General features: G+C 43.3%; 1 protein-coding gene across 6 annotated transcripts in view; it reads right to left on the bottom strand.

Moving 5' to 3' along the window:
- Nucleotides 1-25,496, bottom strand: part of LOC124019498 (receptor-type tyrosine-protein phosphatase U) — a 348,981-nt gene that overhangs the window by 113,625 nt on the left and 209,860 nt on the right. For all 6 annotated transcript variants that reach the window (XM_046334848.1, XM_046334850.1, XM_046334851.1 and 3 more), the window contains exons 11-12: nucleotides 22,138-22,240; nucleotides 21,690-21,963 (exon numbers count right to left, since the gene is read on the bottom strand). In XM_046334848.1, coding sequence (XP_046190804.1) covers nucleotides 21,690-21,963; nucleotides 22,138-22,240 — 377 coding nt within the window. The remainder of the gene's footprint in view (nucleotides 1-21,689; nucleotides 21,964-22,137; nucleotides 22,241-25,496) is intronic.

The raw sequence follows: 25,496 nt of genomic DNA, 5'->3' as shown, positions 1-25,496 counted from the left end.
CAAGGACATTCAGAGACTTGTCCCAGAAGCCACTCCTGCGTTGTGTTGGCTGTGTGCTTAGGGTCGGTGTCTTGTTTGAAGGTAAACCTTCATCCCAGTCTGAAATCCTGAGCGCTCTGGAGCAGGTTTCCATTAAGCATCTCTCTGTACTTTGCTCCGTTTATCTTTGCCTCGATCCTGACTAGTCTTCCAATCACTTCTGCTGAAAAACACCCCCACAGCATGATGCTGTCACCACCATGCTTCACCGTAGGGATGGGGCCAGGTTTCCTCCAGATGTGACACTTGGCAATCAGGCCAAAGATTTCAATCTTGGTTTCATCAGACAAAATAATCTTGTTTCTCATGGTCTGAGAGTCTTTAGGTGCTATTTGGCAAACTCCAAGCGAGCTGTCATTTGCCTTTCACTGAAGAGTGCCTTCAGTCTGGCCACTACCATAAAGGCCTGATTGGTGAAGTGTTGCAGAGATGGTTGTCCTTCTGGAAGCTTCTCCTATCTCCACAGAGGAACTCTAGAGCTCTGTCAGAGTTCCCATCAGGTTCTTGGTCACCTCCCTGACCAAGGCCCTTCTCCAACAATTGCTCAGTTTGGCTAGGATGACAGCTCTAGGAAGAGTCTTGAGAGTCTTGATGCTTCCAAAATTCTTTCATTAAAGAATGCTGGAGGCCACTGTCTTCTTGGAGACCTTAAATGCTGCTGAAATGTTTTGGTACCCATCCCCAGATTTGTTCTTCAACACAATCCATTCTCGGACCTCTTCGACCTCATGTTTTTGTTTTGCTCTGACATGCACTGTCAACTGTGGGACCTTATATAGACAGGTGTATGCCTTTCCAAATCATGTCCAATCAACTGAATTTACCATAGGTGGACTCCAATCAAGTTATAGAAACATCTCAAGGATGATACATGGAAACAGGATGCACCTGAGTTCAATTTAGAGTCTCCCAGCAAAAAGTCTGAAAACACATGTAAATAAGGTATCTGTTTTTTAATTTGAATATATATGCAAACATTTCTAAAAAACTGTTTTCATTTTGTCATTATGGGGTATTGTGTCTAGATTGCTAATCCATTTTAGAAGAAGGCTGTAACGTAACCAAATGTGGAAAAAGTCAAGGGATCTGAATACTTTCCGAAGGCAATGTATATCCCATGAGTGGCCCTGCCATAGACTTCGTCTGGCTTTACATTATACAGTGTAGCGGTATTGTTAGAGTGGGGTAAAGATTAAGATTTTGCTCGGGCGCCAGGCAGGTATGGAAAAGAGTAGTATAGATAGAGTACAACTACCAGACAGACACACATCAGCAGAATAGACTGCCTAAAGTGTAGGTGGTTTGTCAGATAGTCAGTGGAGAGAAAAGACAAGACACCCCATATAAAACAAACATCACAGCACAGAGGTAACCCAACCAATAATACCTCATTCAATAATGGCAGAGCAATTTAACGGCAACTTCATGGAAACCATTGACGAGAAAGAACCCAGTCATCAACCTTAGAGGATTTGCAATAATAAATAGTCAATAGTACAACACCACATCAATATAGTTCAAATAAAAATACACAATAAACTCGCAAGCCACCTCCCTTTAATAAAATGTCAACTCAAATATGTCTGGCAGGGCTGCAGTGTAAAGCACTGGAGCGATTGAAGGAAGAGAGAGAGGAGGGGGGGTCTTAGCTGTTGACTTCAGGCTTGCAGTTGCACTGTCTGTCCGTCGGATGGTTTGTATGTCAAAGCTTCGCAACAGTGTTGCTACTAATCCATGCAATCAATAACCGGTGCAGTCCCAAAAGATAATAACCACGACCTAGAGCGGAAACAGCAATGATCGAGTTAAACACTTTACAAACTAAGCACGCTGAAAATAAACAAGTCTTCTGTAGCATTGCGCACACACTATCAAACTGCCATGCCAACGGAGAGCTTCCCATACAGAGCCGGAAAAGTTACAGTTGGAAGTCGGAAATTTACATACAACTTAGCCAAATACATTTAAACTCAGTTTTTCACAATTCCTGACATTTAATCCTAGTAAAAATCCCTGTCTTAGGTCAGTTAGGATCACCACTTTATTTTAAGAATGTGAAATGTCAGAATAATAGTAGAGAGAATTATTTCTTTCAGCTTTTATTTCTTTCATCACATCCCCAGTGGGTCAGAAGTGTACATACACTCAATTAGTATTTGGTAGCATTGACTTTAAATTGTTTAACTTGGGTCAAATGTTTCGGGTAGCCTTCCACAAGCTTCCCACAATAAATTGGGTGAATTTTGGCCCATTACTCCTGACAGAGCTCGTGTAGCTGAGTCAGGTTTGTAGGCCTCCTTGTTCGCTCACGCTTTTTCAGTTCTGCCCAAACATTTTCAATAGGATTGAGGTCAGAACTTTGTGACGACCACTCCAATACATTGACTTTGTTGTCCTTAAACCATTTTTGCCACAACTTTGGAAGTATGCCTGGGGTCTTTGTCCATTTGGAAGACCCATTTGCGACCAAACTTTAGCTTCCTGACTGATGTCTTGAGATGTTGCTTCAATATATCCACATAATTTTCATTCCGCATGATGCCATACACCTCCAATTGACTCAAATTATGTCAATTAGCCTATCAGAAGCTTCTAAAGCCATGACATAATTTTCTGGAATTGTCCAAGCTGTTTAAAGGCAGTCAACTTAGTGTATGTAAACTTCTGACCCACTGGAATTGTGATACAGTGAATTATGTGAAATAATGAAATAGTGAAATAATCTGTCTGTAAACAAATTGTTGGAAAAATGACTTGTGCCATGCACAAAGTAGATGTCCTAACCGACTTGGCAAAACTATAGTTTGTTATCAACAAATTTGTGGAGTGGTTGAAAGCGTGCTATGGAGTACATATGCTTTGTTAGAGCTCCTCTCAATGTTGAAATAAATTCATATTTATCTTAATCTCTCACAACCTATAACAACCTTCAAACATTGTCTGGCAGTATGGCACCAAAAAAGGGGGCACGAAACAAGATCATTTGAAGGAGATAGACAACGAACCAAATTCAACATCGCTGAACCTACGAGGAGTTAGCTGAAGATGCTAGCTCCCAAGAGTTCCCCACAGAACCTACTCAAATTGACCTACAATCTGCTATAAACTCACTAAGCAAGAAGGTGGACACAAGGTTGGCTGATATCTTAGAGAGTATTGGGACTTTGACTGAAACTGTGAAGGTAACTAAGGGCAGGGTGAAACAGAGAAATTACAACAAAACCCTGGAAGCCCGATTGGAAATGCTCGAGTCGCATTCAAGACACCAGAACATCTGAATATTTGGGATCCAGGAGAACACTGAGAAAGGAAAACCTGCTGAATTGGTCTCGCGATGCTAGTGGCATTGCTGGGGAGTGAACACTTCAAAATGGCCATCCTGATCGACCGCACACACAGATTTACAGGCAACGAAGCCGGCCAAGGGCGCACCACCAAGGCTATTCATCGCACGGCTGCACTATCCCCAGACCAGGGATCTCATCTTCAAGCTGGCTAGTGAAAAGTTCCCCCTTAACTACAACTGAAGCAGGGTGTCTTTCTACCCAGATCTTACTTTGGAGGTGAGGAACCAACGGAAAGAGTATGATGAGTGGCTCAAGAAATGCAGGGCGGCCAACAGGTGACAATCAATGGATCAACACGTACGTTTGACAACCCAAAAGAGGCCGATCTGTTCTTGTCAAGCAAGCTCCCTGGCTGAGGATACAGAATGGCTGTGTCGACCGGCTAAATGGCCAAATAAAGGCCAGGAATGCGTTTGAATTTCCTGCCTATGTCTTTTCAATCAGAAGATCAGAAATTGGGACTTATATGATGGGTGAGATGCTTTGGCTTATATAGCATAGTTTAGCCTATCATGTTTTAGAGCCACTCACTTAACGTGAGAGTTAAGTGTTATTTAATATTTGTTTATGTGTGGAGAATCAATAGATGAAGAGTTAGTTCAAGCTGTATATCTAGACACCCTAAGGTTTGTGTGTTAGTCAAGGAGTGCTTCGTTTGGGGAAGTCACTCAGTAATGGGTCGGGAGGGGTATGGCGTCTGTGTTTCATGTTCACAATTAATACAGGTGGCATGACAAGCTCCCGCACGGTGGGATGTTCTTCTTTTGGGTTTTGTATGACAGCAACAATTTGCTCAAAAATAAGAAATGCCACATAGTGACCGAGCACAGAGTAGACCTGGTGGAATAAAGGTAATCAGCTGGAAGTGTAATGGCTTAGGTCATGTCGTGAAACGAGCTAAGGTTTTTTCCCATCTTAAATCACTGGATGTTGACATAGAGCTTCTTCAAGAAACTCATATTAAACGCTCCGCTCAGGCCAAGCTACGAGTCGGCTGGATCGGTCAGATATACCAGTCTAATTTTGATTGAAAAGCAAGAGGCATAGCAATCCTGATAAGAAAAAACATGAATTTTGTTTAATCATCCTCGATTTCAGATCCTAATGGCCTTATATTATTGTGGCTGGTACACTGAATTCAAAAACCAATAACCTTGGTCAATTTATAGGGACCCAACTTTGATGACCCATTATTTTTTCAAAGGGTATTTAAGGCCATACCAAATATCTCAGATACAAGTGTTATTGTTGGAGGTGACTTTAACTGTATGTTAGATCTCTTTTAGATAAACAGCTATCAAGGTCACTTCAACAATCAAATGCCAGTGTCTGTCTAAATACATTGATGACAAACTTTAACATTGTCGATATTTGGGGACTGTCGCACCCAACAGATAGGGATTATTCTTTCTTTTCATCAGTTCATAGATCATATTCCAGAATTGACTATTTTTTGTTGGACTCCAAACTAATTTAAGCAGCTTCCCTATCAGCATATTCTAATTACAGACCACTCTCCTCTCACATTGGTGCTGAATCTCGACAATATGTCTACAGGTCGGCGACCGTGGCGCTTAGACGCATACTTGCTGAAATATGAGACTTGTTGTCAGTATTTGAAGGAGAATATTGCCATTTTCCTCGGAGCTAACGGCACGGGTGATGTTGACGAATCCACCCTTTGGGAATCTCTAAAGGCTGTAATCAGAGGTTACGTTATTTATTATACATCAGAGAGGATGAAACGTGCCAATACAAGGCCGAGAGAAATTGAAAGAGAGTTAGGGGAACAGGAGAACGTTTTTAGGACAAATTCCTCGAATGCAGTCCTTGAGAAGATCACAAAGTTGAAATATGAATACAATGCCATCTTTTCAAAACGGGTGGGCTCTTTACTTGCTAGAAGGCAACAAAGTTATTTTGAACTGGGTGACACCACATAAATTATTAACAAGATGGCATAGGCATGTACGGGCATCTAGAGCTACTCACAAAATAAAAGAAAAGAAGGATAAAATAGTAACAGATCTGCAGGATATTAATAAATGCTTTACGCAGTTTTACTCAGAGCTACAGTTGAAGTCGGAAGTTTACATACACTTAGGTTGGTGTCATTAAAACTAGTTTTTCAACCACTCGACAAATGTCTTGTGAACAAACTATAGTTTTGGAAAGTCGATTAGCACATCTACTTTGTGCACGACAAAAGTACTTCTTCCAACAATTGTTTACAGACAGATGATTTCACTTATAATTCACTGTATCACAATTCCAGTGGGTAAGAAGTTTACAAACACCAAGTTGACTGTGCCTTTAAACAGCTTGGAAAATTCCAGAAAATGATGTAATGGCTTTAGAAGCTTCCGATAGGCTAATTTTACATCATTTGAGTCAAATGAAGGTGTACCTGTGGATGTATTTCAAGGCTTACCTTCAAACTCAGTGTCTCCATGCTTGACATTATGAGAAAATCATAAGAAATCAGCAAAGACCTCAGAAAAACAATTGTAGACCTCCACAAGTCTGGTTCATCCTTGGGAGCAATTTCCAAATGCCTGAAGGTACCATTTTCATCTGTACAAACAATAGTACGCAAGTATGAACACCATGGGACCACATGGCAATAATAACGTTCAGGAATGAGATGTGTTCTGTCTCCTAGAGGTTAAACACCCTCTTGGAACTCTAGGGGTGGTATTTCATTTTCGGATTAAAAAACGTTCCCGTTTTAAGCGCGATATTTTGTCACGACAAGATGCTCGACTATGCATATAAGTGACAGCTTTGGATAGAAAACACTCTAACATTTCCAAAACTGCAAAGATATTTTCTGTGAGTGCCACAGAACTGATGCTACAAGCGAAACCAAGATCAAATTTCAATCAGGAAGTGCCGTATTTTTTAAAACCGCCTCATGGCAATGACTCCTTATATGGCTGTGGAGGAGCTAGGAGTCAGCTTACATTTTCCACGTTTTCCCCAAGGTGTCTGCAGCATTGTGACATATTTGTAGGCATATCATTAGAAGATTGACCATAAGAAACTACTTCTACCAGGTGGTCGCTTGGTGTCCTCCGTCGCAATTATTGCGTAATCTCCAGCTGCAGTATTTTTCCGTTTGACTCAGATGAGAAACCGAATGCCACGAATGATTTTTCATCGAATAGAATTGTGAAAAACACCTTGAGGATTGATTCTAAACAACGTTTGCCATGTTTCTGTCGATATTATAAGCTAATTTGGGAAAAGTTCGGCGGTGTAAGTGACTGCATTTTCCGGTCTTTTTCTTAGCCAAACGTGATGAACAAAACGGAGCTATTTCTCTTACACAAATAATATTTTTGGAAAAAATTAACATTTGCTATCTAACTGAGAGTCTCGTCATTGAAAACATCCGAAGTTCTTCAAAGGAAAATTATTTTATTTGAATGCTTTTCTTGTTTTTGTGAAAATGTTGCCTGCTGAATGCTAGGCTTAATGCTATGCTAGGCTATCAATACTCTTACACAAATGCTTGTGTAGATGTTTGAAAAGCATATTTTGAAAATCTGAGATGACAGTGTTGTTAACAAAAGGCTAAGCTTGAGAGCAAATATATTTATTTCATTTCAATTGCGATTTTCATGAATAGGAAACGTTGCGTTATGGTAATGAGCTTGAGGTATTAATGTACTTTGGTGTGAAAAGTGCAAATCAATCCCAGAACAACAGCGAAGGACCTTGTGAAGATGCTGTAGGAAACAGGTACAAAAGTATCTACAGTGGGGAGAACAAGTATTTGATACACTGCCGATTTTGCAGGTTTTCCTACTTACAAAGCATGTAGAGGTCTGTAATTTTTATCATAGGTACACTTCACTTGCATTTTATTGCATGACATAAGTATTTGATACATCAGAAAAGCAGAACTTAATATTTGGTACAGAAACCTTTGTTAGCAATTACAGAGATCATATGTTTCTTGTAGTTCTTGACCAGGTTTGCACACACTGCAGCAGGGATTTTGGCCCACTCCTCCATGCAGACCTTCTCCAGATCCTTCAGATTTTGGGGCTGTCACTTTCAGCTCCCTCCAGAGATTTTCTATTGGGTTCAGGTCTGGAGACTGGCTAGGCCACTCCAGTACCTTGAGATGCATCATACGGAGCCACTCCTTAGTTGCCCTGGCTGTGCGTTTCGGGTCGTTGTCATGATGGAAGACCCAGCCACGACCCATCTTCATTGCTCTTACTGAGGGAAGGAGGCTGTTGGCCAAGATCTCTCGATACATGGCCCCATCCATCCTCCCCTCAATACGGTGCAGTCGTCCTGTCCCCTTTGCAGAAAGCATCACCAAAGAATGATCTTTCCACCTCCATGCTTCACGGTTGGGATGGTGTTCTTGGGGTTGTACTCATTCTTCTTCTTCTTCCAAACATGGCGAGTGGAGTTTAGACCAAAAAGCTCTATTTTTGTCTCATCAGACCATATGACCTTCTCCCATTCCTCCTCTGGATAATCCAGATGGTTATTGGCAAACTTCAGATGGGCCTGGACATGCTCTGTCTTGAGCAGGCGGACCTTGCATGCGCTGCAGGATTCTAATCCATGACGGCGTAGTGTGTTATTAATGGTTTTCTTTGAGACTGTGGTCCCAGCTCTCTTCAGGTCATTGACCAGGTCCTGCCGTGTAGTTTTGGGCTGATCCCCCATCTTCCTCATGATAATTGATGCCCCATGAGGTGAGATCTTGCATGGAGCCCCAGACCGAGGGTGATTGACCGTCACCTTGAACTTCTTCCATTTTCTAATAATTGCGCCAACAGTTGTTGCCTTCTCACCAAGCTGCTTGCCTATTGTCCTGTAGCCCATCCCAGCCTTGTGCAGCTCTACAATTTTATCCCTGATGTCCTGACACAGCTCTCTGGTCTTGGCCATTGTGGAGAGGTTGGAGTCTGATTGATTGAGTGTGTGGACAGGTGTTTTTTATACAGGTAACGAGTTCAAACAGGTGCAGTTAATACAGGTAATGAGTGGAGAGCTTCTTAAGGAAAACTAACAGGTCTGTGAGAGCCGGAATTGTTACTGGTTGGTAGATGATTAAATACTCATGTCATGGAATAAAGGCAAATTATTTACTTAAAATCATACAATGTGATTTTCTGGATTTTTGTGTTAGATTCCTTCTCTCACAGTTGAAGTGTACCTACGATAAAAATTACAGACGTCTACACGCTTTGTAAGTAGGAAAACCTGCAAAATAGGCAGTGTATCTTGTTCTCCCCACTGTATATCCATAGTAAAACGAGTCCTATTTCGACAAAATCTGAAAGGCCGCTCAGCAAGGAAGAAGCCACTGCTCCAAAACTGCCATAAAAAAGCCAGACTACGGTTTGCAACTGCAGACCTTAGACAAAGATCTAAGGTCTGATGAAACAAAAATAGAACTGTTTGGCCCAAATGACCATTGTTACGTTTGAAGGAAAAAGGGGGAGGCGTGCAAGTCGAAGAACACCATCCCAACCGTGAAGCACGGGGTGACAGCATCATGTTGTGGGGGTGCTTTGCTGCAGGAGGGACCGGTGCACTTCACAAAATAGATGGTATCATGAAGCTGGGAAATTAAGTGGATATATTGAAGCAACATCTCAAGACATCAGTCAGGAAGTCAAAGCTTGGTCCCAAATGGGTCTTCCAAATGTACATTGACCCCATGCATACTTCCAAAGTTGTGCCAAAATGGCTTAAGGACAACAAAGTCAAGGTATTGAGTGGCCATCACAAAGCTTTGACCTCATGTCTATAGAACATTGTGAAAAAGCGTGTGTGAGCAAGGAGGCCTACAAACCTGACTCAGTTACACCAGCAGGAGTAATGGGCCAAAATTCACCCAACTTATTGTGAGAAGCTTGTGGAAAGCTACCCGAAACATTTGACCCAAGATAAACAATTTAAAGGCAATGTTGGCAAATACTAATTGAGTGTAATGCAAATTTCTGACCCACTGGGAATGTGATGAAATAAATAAAAACTCTTATTCTGACATTTCACATTCTTAAAATAAATTGGTGATCCTTAAAAACATGGTATTTTTACTACGATTAAATGTCAGGAATTGTGAAAAACTGAATTAAAATGTATTTGGCTAAGGTGTATGTAAACTTACGACTTCAAGTACATACTACAATTTGAGATGCCTTTTCAATGTATTGTATCACGATCATAAAGTTGAGGCAGTGCTCTTGATGCAGAAAAGGCGTATAATCAGATTGAGTGGAAGTATATGATGTCTGTTCTGGATCATTTCGGGTTTGGAAAGGAATTTATTAATTGGATAAGAATCATTTATGCACACCCAATGGCGTCCGTAGTAACCAATCAGGAAATGTCGCAGTCATTCCGCCTGTTCAATTGCTGCCGACAGGGGTGCCCTATTTCACCTGCTCTCTTCGCTATAGCCATGGAACCCCATGCTACTCTCATTTGTGCATGTGACGTTATAGCTTCAGTTAAAATAAAAGACACGCAGCACGAAATGTCTCTATACACAGACGATGCTCTTTTGTTTTTATCCAAGCCTGAAACTTGGCAAAAAAAAGTGAATTGATGCCGATATCACGGCCTGTGAATATGCAATTTCTGGAATCTACTCCATTTAGAACAGTGATGGACACGTTCACAAACCTTGGCATTGTAGTGACAAGACAACTTGATCAGCTATTGAAAACTAATTGGGACATGACAATTTATCAGCTTAAACAAAATATACATTTTTGGAAAACTATCTCCTTGGTTGGTTGTATAAATGCTATTAAAATGGTTGTCCTACCCATGATCTTTACCTCTTCCAATGTCTACCCAATTTCATACCACAAAGCTATTTTAAGAAACTGGATTCAATAGCAATGACATTTTTATGGGATAACAAGACAGTCAGAATTTCATAGAAGTATTTATGCAAGGGGGGGGGCTTTGGCCTTCCTCACCTTAAGCTGTATTATTATGCTGCTAATCTGATCGTTTCTTTCTGGAGGGAAAGTTTACCTGGGATGCGACAGAATGATATTGATTGAGCAGGCTCCTGTCAACGTTCCTCACTCCCTTCAAAGTGCGCTGCCACTTTAAGAGCGCATCAGCAGTCAAAAAGGAGGACATGAAGACACAGTTGATGTCGGAAGTTTACATACAATTAGGTTGGAGTCATTAAATCTTGTTTTTCTTTTTTATAATATGTTTATTATTTTCCAATAAATTAAACATTTAAAAAGTCAGCGATACAGACATTGACATTCATTGTACTGTTGAATGGGATGGCCAATTTAGAGGACAAAACAAAACTTAACTCACACATACACAATATAAAAAAATCCTATTAGGTGGTACATATATAAGACAGCATATAGTCATTACAAGCAGTGCATTGAGCACTGAGTAACAGCATTTGATCAACCCAGTTATGAAGAAGGGACTAGACCATTTATCCAGTATCGGCTGCCTTATTTAGTAAAACATTGGACTTCTATTGCAGGTATTGTATCGAATATTTTCCATATATATTACATTCCCTAAATCCCGTAACCACATTTCAAAGGAAGGTACAGTCTCCAATTTCCAAAATTGCAATGTGATCCTTTTAGCTAATAGAGTACAGAGAGACAGCCTTCCCCTCCTGGTTATTCCCATCAACTGTACCAAACAGAGCGATCAATGGGTCTGGGGCGATAACTCTATCAAAGGCTTTAGATAAGTAATCAAAAAAGAGAGCCCAGTAAGCATGTAATTTAGGACATGTCCAAAATAAGTGGGTCAACGTCCCGTCATCCTGCTTGCACCTCTCACACAGTGGTGACCTGTCCGGTAATATTGTATGCAGTTTCACTTTTGAGTAATGTTACCTGTGTATCACCTTAAACTGTACAAGGATGTGTCTGGCATTCACTGAACTGGGGTTTATATTCCTGACAGCTTCTACCCAGTCCTCATCTGAGATTTCCGAACCAAGTTCTTCTTCCCAAGCCATTTTAATAGTGTCTGTGGATACCCATATGTGGGCCTGTAGCACATCATACAGTCTAGAGACCGACCCTTTTGAACGGGGTTTGACAAGGATCAGGCTATCTAATGTAGGATTATTTGGCTTAATGCCATAATGTGGGATATGTGTCCTTAAGAAATTCCTGATTTGGAGGTATCTGAAAAAATGTGTTGTTGGCATGTTAAATTTACCCTTAATTGTTGAAATGAAGCTAACTGACCGTCAATGTATGAATTACCAATTGTTGTGAGCCCCTTCTCCATCCACTGTGAAAACACCATATCATCCAATGCAGGGTGGAAAGCATGATTCAGGCAAATTGGACTGTCAATGTTTACAGTGGGTATGTTAGGAAAATACCTTATCTCTTTCCAGATCCTAAGAGTATGACAAATGACTGGATCAGAGTCATTAGTGGCTTTTGTCACATATGCTGGATTATACAACAGTGTGTCACAAGCCTTGTTCCCGTTAGCCTTTTGAGCCGAGATGGAATCGAGACTGGCTTGGGTTGGAGGGTACAGCCTAATTTGCATTACCATGCTGCCAAAATGTTTTTTGTGTGTTTTTTCCCCCAAGATGGTGTAGCAGTCAGATGTCTATTTTGTTTGTCTTGTCCAGTCCCATGTATATATCGGTTTTCTTCGTATATATTTTGTATATATTTTTTAATTTTTTAATCTCAATTTCCATCTATGGACTGAACATACTCTTCTACAACCCGCCTCACCCGATGTGGTATGGATATGCTATTTTTTACACTTTAGAACCGGCACCCCCTTCAGAAGCTGGCCAGCAAATAGCTACTAGCTAGTAGTCAGTTAGCCACAGCTAACGGTCATCACCGTTAACTCGGACATCTGCCAGTCTCAGCTCGGTCAATACTTACCAGTCTGCACAGCGCAATATCAACCCAGAGCATATCGGACTGCTTTTTCTCTACCACATCTCCAGATTCATTCCTAACGCATCTCTGAACCTTTACTCCGGATCATCACAGCTAGCTAGCTGCTATCCGAGTGGCTACTCCTGGCAAACGTCTCTGTCCCGAAACAAGCTGTCCCTGGAGCTAGCCTCGAGCTAGGCCCATCTCCATGCTAGCCGAAGAGATCAATCAGACCATTCCTTGGCTTCAATACCTCTTTTGGCAATTGGCCTGGACCCTTTGCTGCCGACACGGAGCCCCGCCGATCCATCACGACTGGTCTGCCGATATAACTGTCCAAGGGGGTTTCAACAGGCTCTTCTGTTGCGACGTCCCCCTGAGGCCCAACTGCTAGCCCTGGACCCTATGATCACTCGGCTACACATGCCTGTCCCTAATGTCAATATGCCTTGTCTACTGCTGGTTAGTGATTTTTGTCTTATTTCACTGTAGAGCCTCCAGCCCTGCTCAATATGCATTAGCTAGCCATTTTGTTCTACCCCCCCACAAACACAGAAACCTCACCTGGCTTAAATGGTGCCTCTAGAGACAAAACCTCTCTCATTGTCACTAAATGCCTAGGCTTACCTATACTGTACTCACATCCTACCATACCCTTGTCTGTACATTATGCCTTGAATCTATTCTTCCGCACCCAGAAATTTGCTCCTTTTACTCTCTGTTCCGAACGCACTAGACGACCAGTTCTTTTAGCCTTTAGCCAAACTCTCATCCTACTCCTCTGTTCCTCTGGTGATGTAGAGGTTAACCCAGGCCCTGCAGCCCCCAGCATCACTCCCATTCCCCAGGCGCTCTCATTTGTTGACTTCTGTAACAGTAAAAGCCTTGGTTTCATGCATATTAACATTAGAAGCCTCCTCCCTAAGTTTGTTTTATTCACCGCCAACCCAGATGTCCTAGCCGTGTCTGAATCCTGGCTTAGGAAGGCCATCAAAATCCTGAAATTTCCGACCCTAACTATAGCATTTTCCGACAAGATAGAACTGCCAAAGCTGGAACTCCCTAAACTGGGGCATGCTTAACACCCCTGCCGTCCTACAATCTAAGGTAGATGCCCTCAATCTCACACAAATTATCAAGGAACCTACCACGTACAAGCCTAAATCCGTAATTATGGTCACCCTCTTATATATCATGCTGAACAACTTGCCCTCTGCTGTCTTCAACCAGGATCTCAGCGATCACTGCCTCATTGTCTGCGTGCATAATGGGTCAACAGTGCTTTCCTCTCCATATTAAATAAGCATGCCCCATTCAGAAAATGTAGAACTAAGAACAGAAATAGCCCTTTGTTCACCCCAGGCTTGACTGCCCTTGACCAGCACAAAAACATCATGTGGCATTCTGCATTAGCATCGAATAGCCCCCACGATATGCAACTTTTCAGGGAAGTCAGGAAACAAAGTACTCAGTCAGTTAGGAGAGCTAAGGCTAGGTTTTTCAAACAGAAATTTGCATCCTGTAACACTAATTCCCCCACAATTTGGGACACTAAAGTCCAGGGAAAATAAGAGCACCTCCTCCCATCTGCCCACTGCACTGAGGCTAGGATAAATCTACGATAATCAATCATTTCAATAAGCATTTTTCTATGGCTGGCCATGCTTTCCACCTGGCTACCCCTACGCCGGCCAACATCTCAGCACCCCCTGCAGCAACTTGCCCAAGCCCCCATCGCGTCTCCTTCACCCAATTCCAGACAGCTGATGTTCTGAAAGAGCTGAAAAATCTGGATCCCTACAAATCAACCGGGCTAGACAATCTGGACCCTCTCTTTCTAAAATGATCCGCCGAAATTGTTGCAACCCCTATTAATAGCCTATTCTCTTTTGCATCGTCTGAGATTCCCAAAGATTAGAAAGCTGCCGGGGTCATCCCCCTCTTCAAAAGGGGGTGACACTCTAGACCCGAACTGTTATACCTGTTATACCTATATCCATCCTGCCCTGCCTGTAAACTCTCCTTCCAGACCCACATCAAACATCTCCAATCCAAAGTTAAATCTAGAATTGGCTAACTATTTCGCAACAAGCATCCTTCACTCATGCTGCCAAACATACCCTTGCAAAACTGACCATCCTACCAATCCTCGACTTTGGCGATGTCATTTACAAAATAGCCTCCAATACCCTACTCAACAAATTGGATGCAGTCTATCACAGTGCCATCCGTTTTGTCACCAAAGCTCCATATACTACCCACCATTGCGACCTGTACGCTCTCGTTGGCTGGCTCTCACTTCATACTCGTCGCCAAACCCACTGGCTCCATGTCATCTACAAGACCCTGCTAGGTAAAGTCCCCCCTTATCTCAGCTCGCTGGTCACCATAGCATCACCACCTGTAGCACGCGCTCCAGCAGGTATATCTCTCTGGTCACCCCCAAAACAAATTATTTCTCTGGCCGCCTCTCCTTCCAGTTCTCTGCTGCCAATGACTGGAACAAACTACAAAAATATCTGAAACTGGAAACACTTATCTCCCTCACTAGCTTTAAGCACCAGCTGTCAGAGAAGCTCACAGATTACTGCACCTGTACATAGCCCACCTATAATTTAGCCCAAACAACTACCTCTTTCCCTACTGTATTTATTTGATTTATTTATTTATTTGCTCCGTTATTTTTATTTCTACTTTGCACATTCTTCCACTGCAAATCTATCATTCCAGTGTTTTACTTGCTATATTGTATTTACTTTGCCACCATGGCCTTTTTTTTGCCTTTACCTCCTTTATCTCACCTCATTTGCTCACATCGTATATAGACTTGTTTCTACTGTATTATTGACTGTATGTTTTTTTACTTCATGTGTAACTCTGTGCTATTGTATGTGACAAACTAATTTGCTTTATCTTGCCCAGGTCGCAATTGTAAATGAGAATTGTGCTCAACTTGCTTACCTGGTTAAATAAAGGTGAAATAAATAAAATAAATTTAAAAAATACAGGAGGGTGTGGGTGGGCATCTACCTTTGGTGGTGGCTCTGGCTCTGGACGCAGCCTGCCTTCTTTACATTGAGCCCTCTGCCCTTGTAGCACTGACCCTTGGACCTTTGCCGGAGGCTCATCACTGCGGATCATCGCTGGCGACCCCGGGCTGGGGACCGTCGCTGGAGACACCGGGCTGGGGACAGTCTCTGGAGACCCCGGGCGGGGGACCGTCGCTGGAGACACCGGTCTGCGGCCCATCGTGGGAGGTTCGGGTCTGTGGCCCGTCGTGGGAGGTTCCGGTCTGTGGTCCGTCGTGGGAGCTTCCAGTCTGTGAACTGTCGCCGAACGCTCTGGACTGGGTACTGTTGCCGGACGCTCTGGACTGGGTACTGTCGCCGGATGCTCTGGACTGGGTACTGTCACCGGAAGCTCTGGACTGGCGAGGCGCACTGTAGGCCTGGTGCGTGGAGCCGGCACTGGTGGTACTGGGCTGGGGCCACCCACCTCATGGCAAGTGCAGGGAGGAGGAACAGGGCGTACTGGACTGCCGAGGCGCACTATAGGCCTGGTGCGTGGTGCCGGCAATGGTGGTACCGGGCTGGGGACACACACCTCAGGGCGAGTGCGGGGAGGAGGAACAGGACGTACTGGGCTCTGGAGGCGCACAGGAAGCCTGGTGTGTGGTGTTGGCATTGGTGGTACTGGGCTGGTGACACACACCTCAGGGCGAGTGCAGGGCACTGGCACAGGACGCACTGGCCTGTGCAGACTCACCAGAGACACAATACGCAGAGCCGGCGCAGGATATCCTGGTCCAAGGAGGTATACTGGAGACCAGGAGCGCTGAGCCTCAACCCCCGTTCCTGGCTGGATGCCCATTCTAGCCTGGCCAATACGAGGAGCTGGAATAGAGCACACCGGGATAGAATAGCACAATGGAGACACTGTGCGCACCACCGCATAACATGGCGCCTGACCAGTAACACACTCCCCACGGTAAGCACAAGGTCTCCTACCTGACTCAGCCAATCTCCTCGTGTGCCTCCCCCCCAAAAAATCTTGGGGCTGCCTCTCGGGCTTCCGTGCTAGTTGTGTACCCACGTATCGTCGCCGTTCCTCCCGTGCTATCTCCACCTGCCTCCATGGTAGGCGATCCTCTCCTGCCAGTATCTCCTCCCACGTCCAGGATCCTTTACCATCCAGTATTTCATCCCATGTCCATGCTGTCTGCGCCATCATGCGCTGCTCCTCCTTTTCACGCTGCTTGGTCCTATTCTGGTGGGTTATTCTGTCACGTTCGTCGTAACGATGAGACCAAGGCGCATCGTGATTAGAATACATTCTTCTTTTATTAATGAAAAACACAAAGAACACTTAAACAAACTAATCAAAAACAACAAAACGAACGTGACGCTATAAACAACTAGTGCTGACATGCAACTACACATAGACAATAACCCACGAAATACCCAAGGAATATGGCTACCTAAATATGGTCCCCAATCAGAGACAACGATAAACAGCTGCCTCTGATTGAGAACCAATCTAGGCAACCAGAGACATAAAAACACCTAGACTAGAACAACCCCATAAACATACAAAAACCCTAGACAGGACAAAAACACACATCACTCTAGTCACACCCTGACCTAACCAAAAGAGTAAAGAAAACAAAGAATACTAAGGTCAGGGCGTGACAGAAACTCCCCAGACCTCAATCCTATTGAGAATTTGTGGTCAATCCTTAAGACGCAGGTGGACAAACAAAACCCCACAAATTCTGACAAACTCAAAGCATTGATTATGCAAGAATGGGCTGCCATCAGTCAGGATGTAGCCCAGAAGTTAATTGAAAGCATGCCAGAGCACATTGCAGAGGTCTTGAAAAAGAAGGGTCAACATTGCAGATATTTACTCTTTGCATCAACTTCATGTAATTGTCAATAAAACCCTTTGACACTTAAGAAATGCTTGTAATTATACTTCAGTATTCCATAGTAACTTCTGACAAAAATATCTGAAGACACTGAAGCAGCAAACTTTGTGGAAATTATTGTCATTCTCAAAACGTATGGCCACGACTGTACATGAACTCTCTACCCACTTTCCTCTGTATGAAGGGTGTATAAGCCCAAGAAGGTGATCGGGCATGAAGGGAGTGTGGATTCTCTGTGCCCATGGGGAGAGCCCTGGAACTGGTATAGGGATCGCCTGTAACTACTGTATACCCTTGTTGCCAGAATGGCCTTGGCTGCCAGAGCCCCCTGCGGACTTAGGGCTGGGCCTTGTGATCGGGCACTTTGCCTCCATTGTCCAGCCCGCTCCCAGTGCTGGAGTCTGGCTCACTGCCAGCCAAAACAAAGCCCTAATCCCATCCGCCGGTAAAGTCAGACGCTTCACTGTCTAATCCTGCTGCTTATTAAGCCAGTTGTGTGAACTACTCACGCTGCACGGCCCCTAGCATTTCTCCACTGGGCCAGAAAAAGCCACCACCGCCACCGCTGTAGGAAAAGAGGGGTGAGAGATAACCAGAGATAACCAGAGATTTGCAAAGAAAAGCCTTCTTGAAGCGCTCTCTGAATATTTAAACAGAACATTTCTATCTCTGATCATCTGCACCTGTGTCCAATTATCCCTAAGTAATTGTCTCTGCCACGTAGTGGGTGATCCTGTAATGGCAGTTTGGACTGATAATGGGGCTTCCTTGGTGTATGATTGGGACTGCTGCAGCTTTCTTTGGGTAGGAGAGGAGCAATGGAGTGAGATAACAGGAACAGAGGATGGTGGTCTGGAATAAAGTCCTGCTGGATCAGGATCTTCCTCTACTGAGGATCCTATTAGTCACAGGGTTTAATGAGTCTCCACTGATTTGGAATAAAAGAGAGAAATTGAGGAGATAGAGGAGAAGAATGGAGGGAATGGAGGATAGTGCTAGGGATGAGGAGGGTAAGGCCAGTAGCAGAGGGATGAAAAGAGAAAGAGTGAGAGGGAAGGACAGAGAATGGAAGGAGGGATAATGAGAAGAGTACCAGCTAATCACAGATTTACTAGCTGGAAGTAATGTGCACAAGAAATTCCCTGTCCTTGACACCCTTTGAATGCTGTGCATCGAATCAAAGCACTGGACACGTTCAGAAACATGGATTCCAGCTAAGGACCATGCCAATCCAGGCATTCCCTTCCAACAAGCACATTTCACACCACAAATATTTTCACATGGGGTACAAGCCTAAAGGAGGTAATTTCCCCTGCTCTTTCAAGCCCGGCATACATTATGGGAGATATACAGTGCCTTCGGGAAAGTATTCATACACCTTGACTTTTTCCAAATGTATTAAATGTATTAAATCGTTTTTTCCCGTCATCAATCTACACACAATACCCCATAATGACAAAGTAAAAATATGTTTTTATAATTTTTTGCAAGTTTATAAAGCAAAAAAAAAAATCACATTTACATACAGTAAGTATTTAGACCGTTTACTCAGTACTTTGTTAAAGGAACTTTGGCAGCGATTACAGCCTCGAGTCTTCTTGGGTATGACGCGACAAGCTTAAGATTTGATTTGACACCTGTATTTGGGGAGCTTCTCTCATTCTCCTCTGCAGGTCCTCTCAAGCGCTGTCAGGTTGGATGGGGAGCATTGCTGCACAGGTATTTTCAGGTCTCTCCAGAGATTTTCGATCAGGTTTAAGTCCCGAAGCCACTCCTGCGTTGTCTTGGCTGTGTGCTTAGGGTCGCTGTTCTGTTGGAAGGTGAAGCATCAAGCATCTCTCTTTCCTTTGCTCTGTCCATCTTTGCCTTGATCCTGACTAGCCTCCCTGTCCCAGCCTCTGAAAAACATCCCCACAGCATGATGCTGCCACCACCATGCTTCACCGTAGGGATGGTGCCAGGTTTCCTCCAGATGTGACGCTTGGCATTCTGGCCAAAGAGTTCAGTCAGACCAGAGAATCTAGTTTATTATGGTCTGAGAGTCCTTTTGGAAAACTCCAAGTGGGCTGCCATGTGCCTTTTACTGAGGAGTCTGGCCACTCTACCCATAAAGGCCTGATTGGTGGAGTTCTGCAGAGGAACTCTGGAGCTCTGTCAGAATGACCATCGGGTTCTTGGTCACCTCCCTGACCAAGGCCCTTCTTCCCTGATTGCTCAGTTTGGCCGGACGGCCAGCTCTAGGAAGAGTCTTGGTGGTTCCGAACTTCTTCCGTTTAAGAATGATGGAGGCCACTGTGGTCTTGGGGACCTTCAAGATTGCAGAAATGTTTTGGTACCCTTTCCCAGATCTGTGCCTCGACAGAATCCTGTCTCGGAGCTCTATGGACAATTAATTCGACCTCATGGCTTGGTTTTTGCTCTGACATGCACTGTCAACTGTGGGACACCTTATATTGACAGGTATATGCCTTTCCAAATCATGTCCAATGAATTGACTTTACCACAGGTGGACTCCAATCTAGTTGTACAAACATCTCAAGGATGATCAATGGAAACAGGATGTACCTGAGCTCAATTTTGAGTCTCATAGCGAAGGGCCCATGTAAATAAGGTATTTGTATTTTTAATAAATGTCCAAGAATTTCTAAAACCTGTTTACACTTTGTCATTATGGGGTATTGTGTGTAGATTGCTGAGGATTTTGCTTTATTTAATCAATTTTAGATTAAAGCTGTAACATAATAAAATGTGGAAAAAGGGGTGTGAATACTTTCCGAAGGCACTGTACTGGACTGGAGGACAATGGAAGTTAGAAAAATACTACATTTTCATAAACCAACACCAATACAGCGTTACATATTGAATTACAAATTGCCCCCTACTCCCTGGGCACTCCTGTGGATCTGAAAGGATTGATAAGCAATTGGGTACAATTTCCTCCCAGTCATTTAGCAACTGAAGCAATTATCATATAGGTTGTCTCAATAAAATGTCTCAATAATGTGCAGAGCGTTCGATTTGCCTGCTGGGAGGCCAGGAGACCCCAGCTCCTCTAAAACCATTGACAACTGCATGCCATTTTCAAGGGAATTTTAAATAAATGTTAACTATTTAGTTGTAACATCACGTCTTTTTTCTCCAACCAACGTAGGCCTACCTAGCAAAGTTAGCTAACATGATCCCCCAACATTGTTTTTAAGAGTGTTTAATCATGATTGCTGCTGACAGCCATGATAGGCTACATTGATTGATTGACCAAGTTAAATTGGTTTGCTAGCTAATAACAGATCACTTCAATATGGCTAGTTAACAAACTAACTTTCAGGGGATAAGTGGGGATGACAGCATTTTTTAAAAACAACATCAGCTTTAAAACCATATTCATCTGCTACTTTTCTCGTTCATGACATGCAATCAGTTATTTGCATCATTTCCTGTTTTGTAACTTTTTTTTGGTTGCTTTTAAATAATATTAGTCGGCTTTATTATTATTATCTTTATTATTTTTAAACTGGATTTTTAGCATACATTGAAAGTTACATCACATTTACATTATATATACTGTACATATATTTAAAAAAAATAAAAAATAAATCAAAGTCAATAACTTACCATTGTTCACCCCCTCCTCGTTTCGTTGGTTCTTCGCCTTTCTAATTTGTTTAAAAACTGTTTAGCTGGGAATCAAGACATTTTCAATTGTCATTTGGCACCGGGTTTTCCATTTGTGCATTCTCTATACATATGATGAGGCGAAAAACGTTTTTATAGATATCTTTAAGTGTTCCATTGATTTTCCCATATAGTATGGCATTTGGTTCGATTTCAATAGTGTTTCCAAAATCTTGCATTTGTTCCCCGATTTCTTTTGTTCTGCTATATTCTAATAATAAGTGTTGAAGTGTTTTAACATAACTCCATTGGACTACTGCTCTCACCGGGAGCCGTCGCACTAAGATTAGCCACGTCGTGTCTCTTACATTTTCTGACAAGTGATTTGCCCATGCCAAACTCTTTCCAAAAGCCTAATCTCTGATGAAGCAAGCTAAATGACACGCTGTTTGCATAGCTAGCTAGCTATATGCCAAATGGATAGGTTACCCTCACGTATCTGAATATAGTACGTGATGTTTACTGATCATGAAAAGCATGAGTTACTTGTTGTATTATTCTGTTCATAGAGCTAAATGTAAAATAATCGGAAATGTATAGCTCTGACTATGCTCTTCAAGAAGTGATGATATTAAAACCAAATAGTTATAAAAAATTATTTAAAAATCCCTTGAAAACGTCAGGTAGTTGTCAATGCTTTTAAACAAGCAGGGGGTCTCCCTCAGCCAAATCGAACGCTCTAAACTGTATTGTGACATTTGATTGATAATGACCTTTTGCTTACCTACCCATACTCTCAGATCACCTAGGGGCTAGTGGTTGATCTAGAAATCAGCCACAGCCTTCTTCAAGCCCTGTACTCACCCCTCTGAAGTTGCTCATGGCCTGGAAGTAGACGAGGTAGCTCTTACGGGGGTCCAGCGGGGTGTTCCAGTAGCCATTGTAGGTGTGGTTGTCCCCCACTGTGAAGGGGCTGGCTTCAAGCAGGCTGCTGGGAGGCAGCTCGGCCGTGTAGTAGTGAGGGGTCCCTCTGGCTTGGGCCTCCCCATGGGACATGGGCAGAGGGTAACAGTCCTGAACCCCCAGTTCCCTCTTCACCTTCCTGCCACTCTCCTCCTCTACCACAACCTGGTACGTACTGGGGGACACAGAGCACAAAGAGGTATAAATTATTGTAAGATGTTTCTCATTAAGTTTGATCATATAGGGGCTTTGGCAAATAATATGTATGTGCTGTAAATGTGACATCAAATGTCTATAAATCTTATGTATCAAATCAAATCAAATCTGTGTGTGTCTGTTGTGTTCTCACCTGACGGGTGCTCCCCTGCCCAGGGCGGGGCGAAGCAACACAGTGATCGTGCGCTCTGTTTCACTGAGAGGGGATGGCATGTCTCCATAGTCAAACATAGGAGCTGAGGAGACAGAGCACAGGAGTACAGACAAAGTTATATTATATTGCAATTAGACTGACCTTGTAATTAACAAGATAATATACATAAGCACACACACGACTTATACACATGCTCTTACACACACTTTTTACCAAACACATACTCTCAAACCACAAACTCACACTCAGACACACACGCAGACATACACGCACGCACGCAGACACATCCTTCATCAGTCCCCTTTAAAAGCAGCTGAGCTGTGTCAACCACACATCCTATCTAATAAACATGCAGCCTCTTTCCCTATTCTCTCATAAAAGGTCTTGCAGCCTTGTGAGTCCCGTTCCGACAGAAATGTCCCTCCCGAATTTCCCTATGTTTTGGTTGTCTTGGATACCGAGTGCAATTAAAAGTCATGGAAATGCAGGACAAATCGTAGGAGCTTCTCATTTAAAGGGATTTGGCCGAAGCTGCGTTTCTCCCAGGAGATGCCTCCTTCTGCACGGCGTGTCTATAATATCCCTAGTCAATTAGTGAAGGGGGGAAAAGGCTAACTATTACAGAGGAATCAACAATTATGGTATAAAAAAATTGGGTTTGGAAAATAGCAACTAGCTGAATTAAAGTGAGGCGTTTAATAAATGTGTGCCTATTTTATTCACATGTAATATAAAAGCTCTAGCGTGCTACGAAGAGTCTGAGGTGTTTGATGTCAGTAAGGTGCTGGTCGGTTGGGAGTAGGTCTTGCGAGGGTTTGTTGGGGTAAGCTCAATGGAGATAAAGTAAGAATTAGCTTGCGGGTTGTGTACAGTTCATTGTGTGTTCTGTGGTAGTTCACTCTGGAAGACTGTAGACTAGCTGGCAGGCTCTGTAGCTGTCTTAGTAGGGGTGCACGTACATTATGTGGAGTTCGTTATAGGCGCTATAAGCTAGTTGTCAGTGTAGCAATGAGAGATGCTCAGTACATGTGAATGTTCTGCTTTTCTGAGGGGGAGGATGATACATAAGGGCTTTTGGACTCTCTCTCTGGCCTAATACAAGCAGGTCACTGTCTGACGTACAGCCGCCAAGGAGTGATTAAGCAGTACATCTATAATTAAAGAACTCTCAGTACTCTCCTTTGCATGAAGACACACTCATACACCCCCACACACAGAGAGACACAGAGAGAGAGAGAGAGAGAGAGAGAGAGAGAGAGAGAGAGAGAGAGAGAGAGAGAGAGAGAGAGAGAGAGAGAGAGAGAGAGAGAGAGAGAGAGAGAGAGAGAGAGAGAGAGAGAGAGAGAGAGAGAGAGAGAGAGAGAGAGAGAGAGAGAGAGAGAGAGACAGACAGACAGAGAGAGAGAGAGAGAGAGAGAGAGAGACAGACACAGAGAGTGAGAGAGAGAGAGAGACAGACACAGAGAGTGAGAGAGAGAGAGAGAGAGAGAGAGAGAGAGAGAGAGAGAGAGAGAGAGAGAGAGAGAGAGAGAGATGCATTGAGGTTTCCTCTGAGGTGTTTTTATTCCTGCCTTTTTACACAGGGAAACATACATCATTAAAAGTGAATAGAACACCAGGGATGGATTTCCTTCTTCAGTAATAAGCTCAGTCTGTCTCTCTCAGCTGGGAGATGCTATATGGTCCCATGAAGATAGCACTGCATCTATCCTTACACATAACAACCGTTGTTTCCCCTCTGCTCTTTCTGATTTGTTGTGTGCGATGAAAGGGTGCCACTCCTTTTGAGAGGATGCTAGTCGTAGTACAGCCTCCACTCTTCTGGGAAAACTTTCCACTAGATTTTGGAAAATTTCTGCATTGACTAACATTCAGCCATGCGCATCAGTGAGGTCGGATACTGATGTTGGGTGATTAGGCCTGGCTGGCAGTCGGCATTCCAATTCTTCCCAAAGGTGTTTGATGGGGTTGAGGTCAGGGCTATATGCAGGCCAGTAAAGTTCTTCCACACCAATCTTGACAAACCATTTCTGTATGGACCTCACGGTGTGCACGGGGGCATTGTCATGCTGAAACAGGAAAGGGCCTTCCCCAAACTGTTGCCACAAAGTTGAAAGCACGGAAGCACAGAATCGTCTGGAATGTCATTGTACAGTATGCTGTAGCGTTACAATTTCCCTTCACTGGAACTAAGGGGCCTAGACAGAACCATGAAAAACAGCCACAGACCATTATTCCTCCTCCACCAAACTTTACGGTGGTTATATGCATTCGGGCAGGTAGCGGTCTCCTGGCATCTGCCAAGCCCTGATTCGTCCGTCGGAATGCAAGCAGCTAATGGGGATCCATAATAAATACAAATACAAATGGTGAAGTGTGATTCATCACTCCAGAGTACGCGTTCCCACTGCTCCAGTGCCCAATAGCAGCATGCTTTACACTACTCCGGCCTATGCTTGGCATCGCGCATGGTGATTTTTGGCTTGTGTGCGGCTGCTCGGCCATGGAAACCCATTTCATGAAGCTCCTGACGAACAGTTATTGTGCTGATGTTGCTTCCAGAGGTAGTTTTGAACTCAGTAGTGAGTGTTGCAACCAAGGACAGATTATTTTTACGCGCTACACGCTTCAGCTCTCGGCGATGCCATTCGGTGAGCTTCTGTGGCCTACCACTTCCCGGTCGTGCCATTGTTGCTCCCAGACATTTCCACTTCACAATAACAGCACTTACAGTTGACGGGGGAAGTTCTAGCAGGGCAGACATTTGATGAACTGACTCGTTGGAAAGTTGGCATCCAATGACGGTGCCACGTTGAAAGTCACTGAGTTCTTCAGTAAGGCCATTCCACTGCCAATGGTTGTCTATGGCTGTGTGTTCAATATTATATACCCGTCACCAACAGGTTGTGGCTGAAATAGCTAAACCCACAAATTTGAAAGGGTGTCCACATACTTTTGCATATCGTGTATTTACAAACTCCTGTTATCTCTTTCAGACAATTGATGTTCAACTGATCCATGCTAGGTGCAAAGGTTGACATGGCACACGTGGAATCGCACTCTACACACACGTACACATAGATTTTGTATTGTAGATACAGTGCATTCGGAAAGTATTCAGACCCCTTGTCTTTTTCCACATTTTGTTACATTACAGCCTTATTCAGAAATGGATTCAATTGTTTTTTCCTCTCATTAATCTGCACACAATTACCCCATAATAAAAAGCAAAAACAGGGTTTTAGCAATGTTTGCAAATGTATAAATAAAAAATAATTAAGTGTTACAATGTACATAAATATTCAGACCCTTTACTCAGTACTTTGTTGGAGATCCTT

The sequence above is a fragment of the Oncorhynchus gorbuscha genome, unplaced genomic scaffold (assembly GCF_021184085.1).
Source record: "Oncorhynchus gorbuscha isolate QuinsamMale2020 ecotype Even-year unplaced genomic scaffold, OgorEven_v1.0 Un_scaffold_609, whole genome shotgun sequence".
NCBI classification, from domain to species: Eukaryota; Metazoa; Chordata; class Actinopteri; order Salmoniformes; family Salmonidae; genus Oncorhynchus; species Oncorhynchus gorbuscha.
This window is presented reverse-complemented; position numbering and strand designations above follow the sequence as displayed.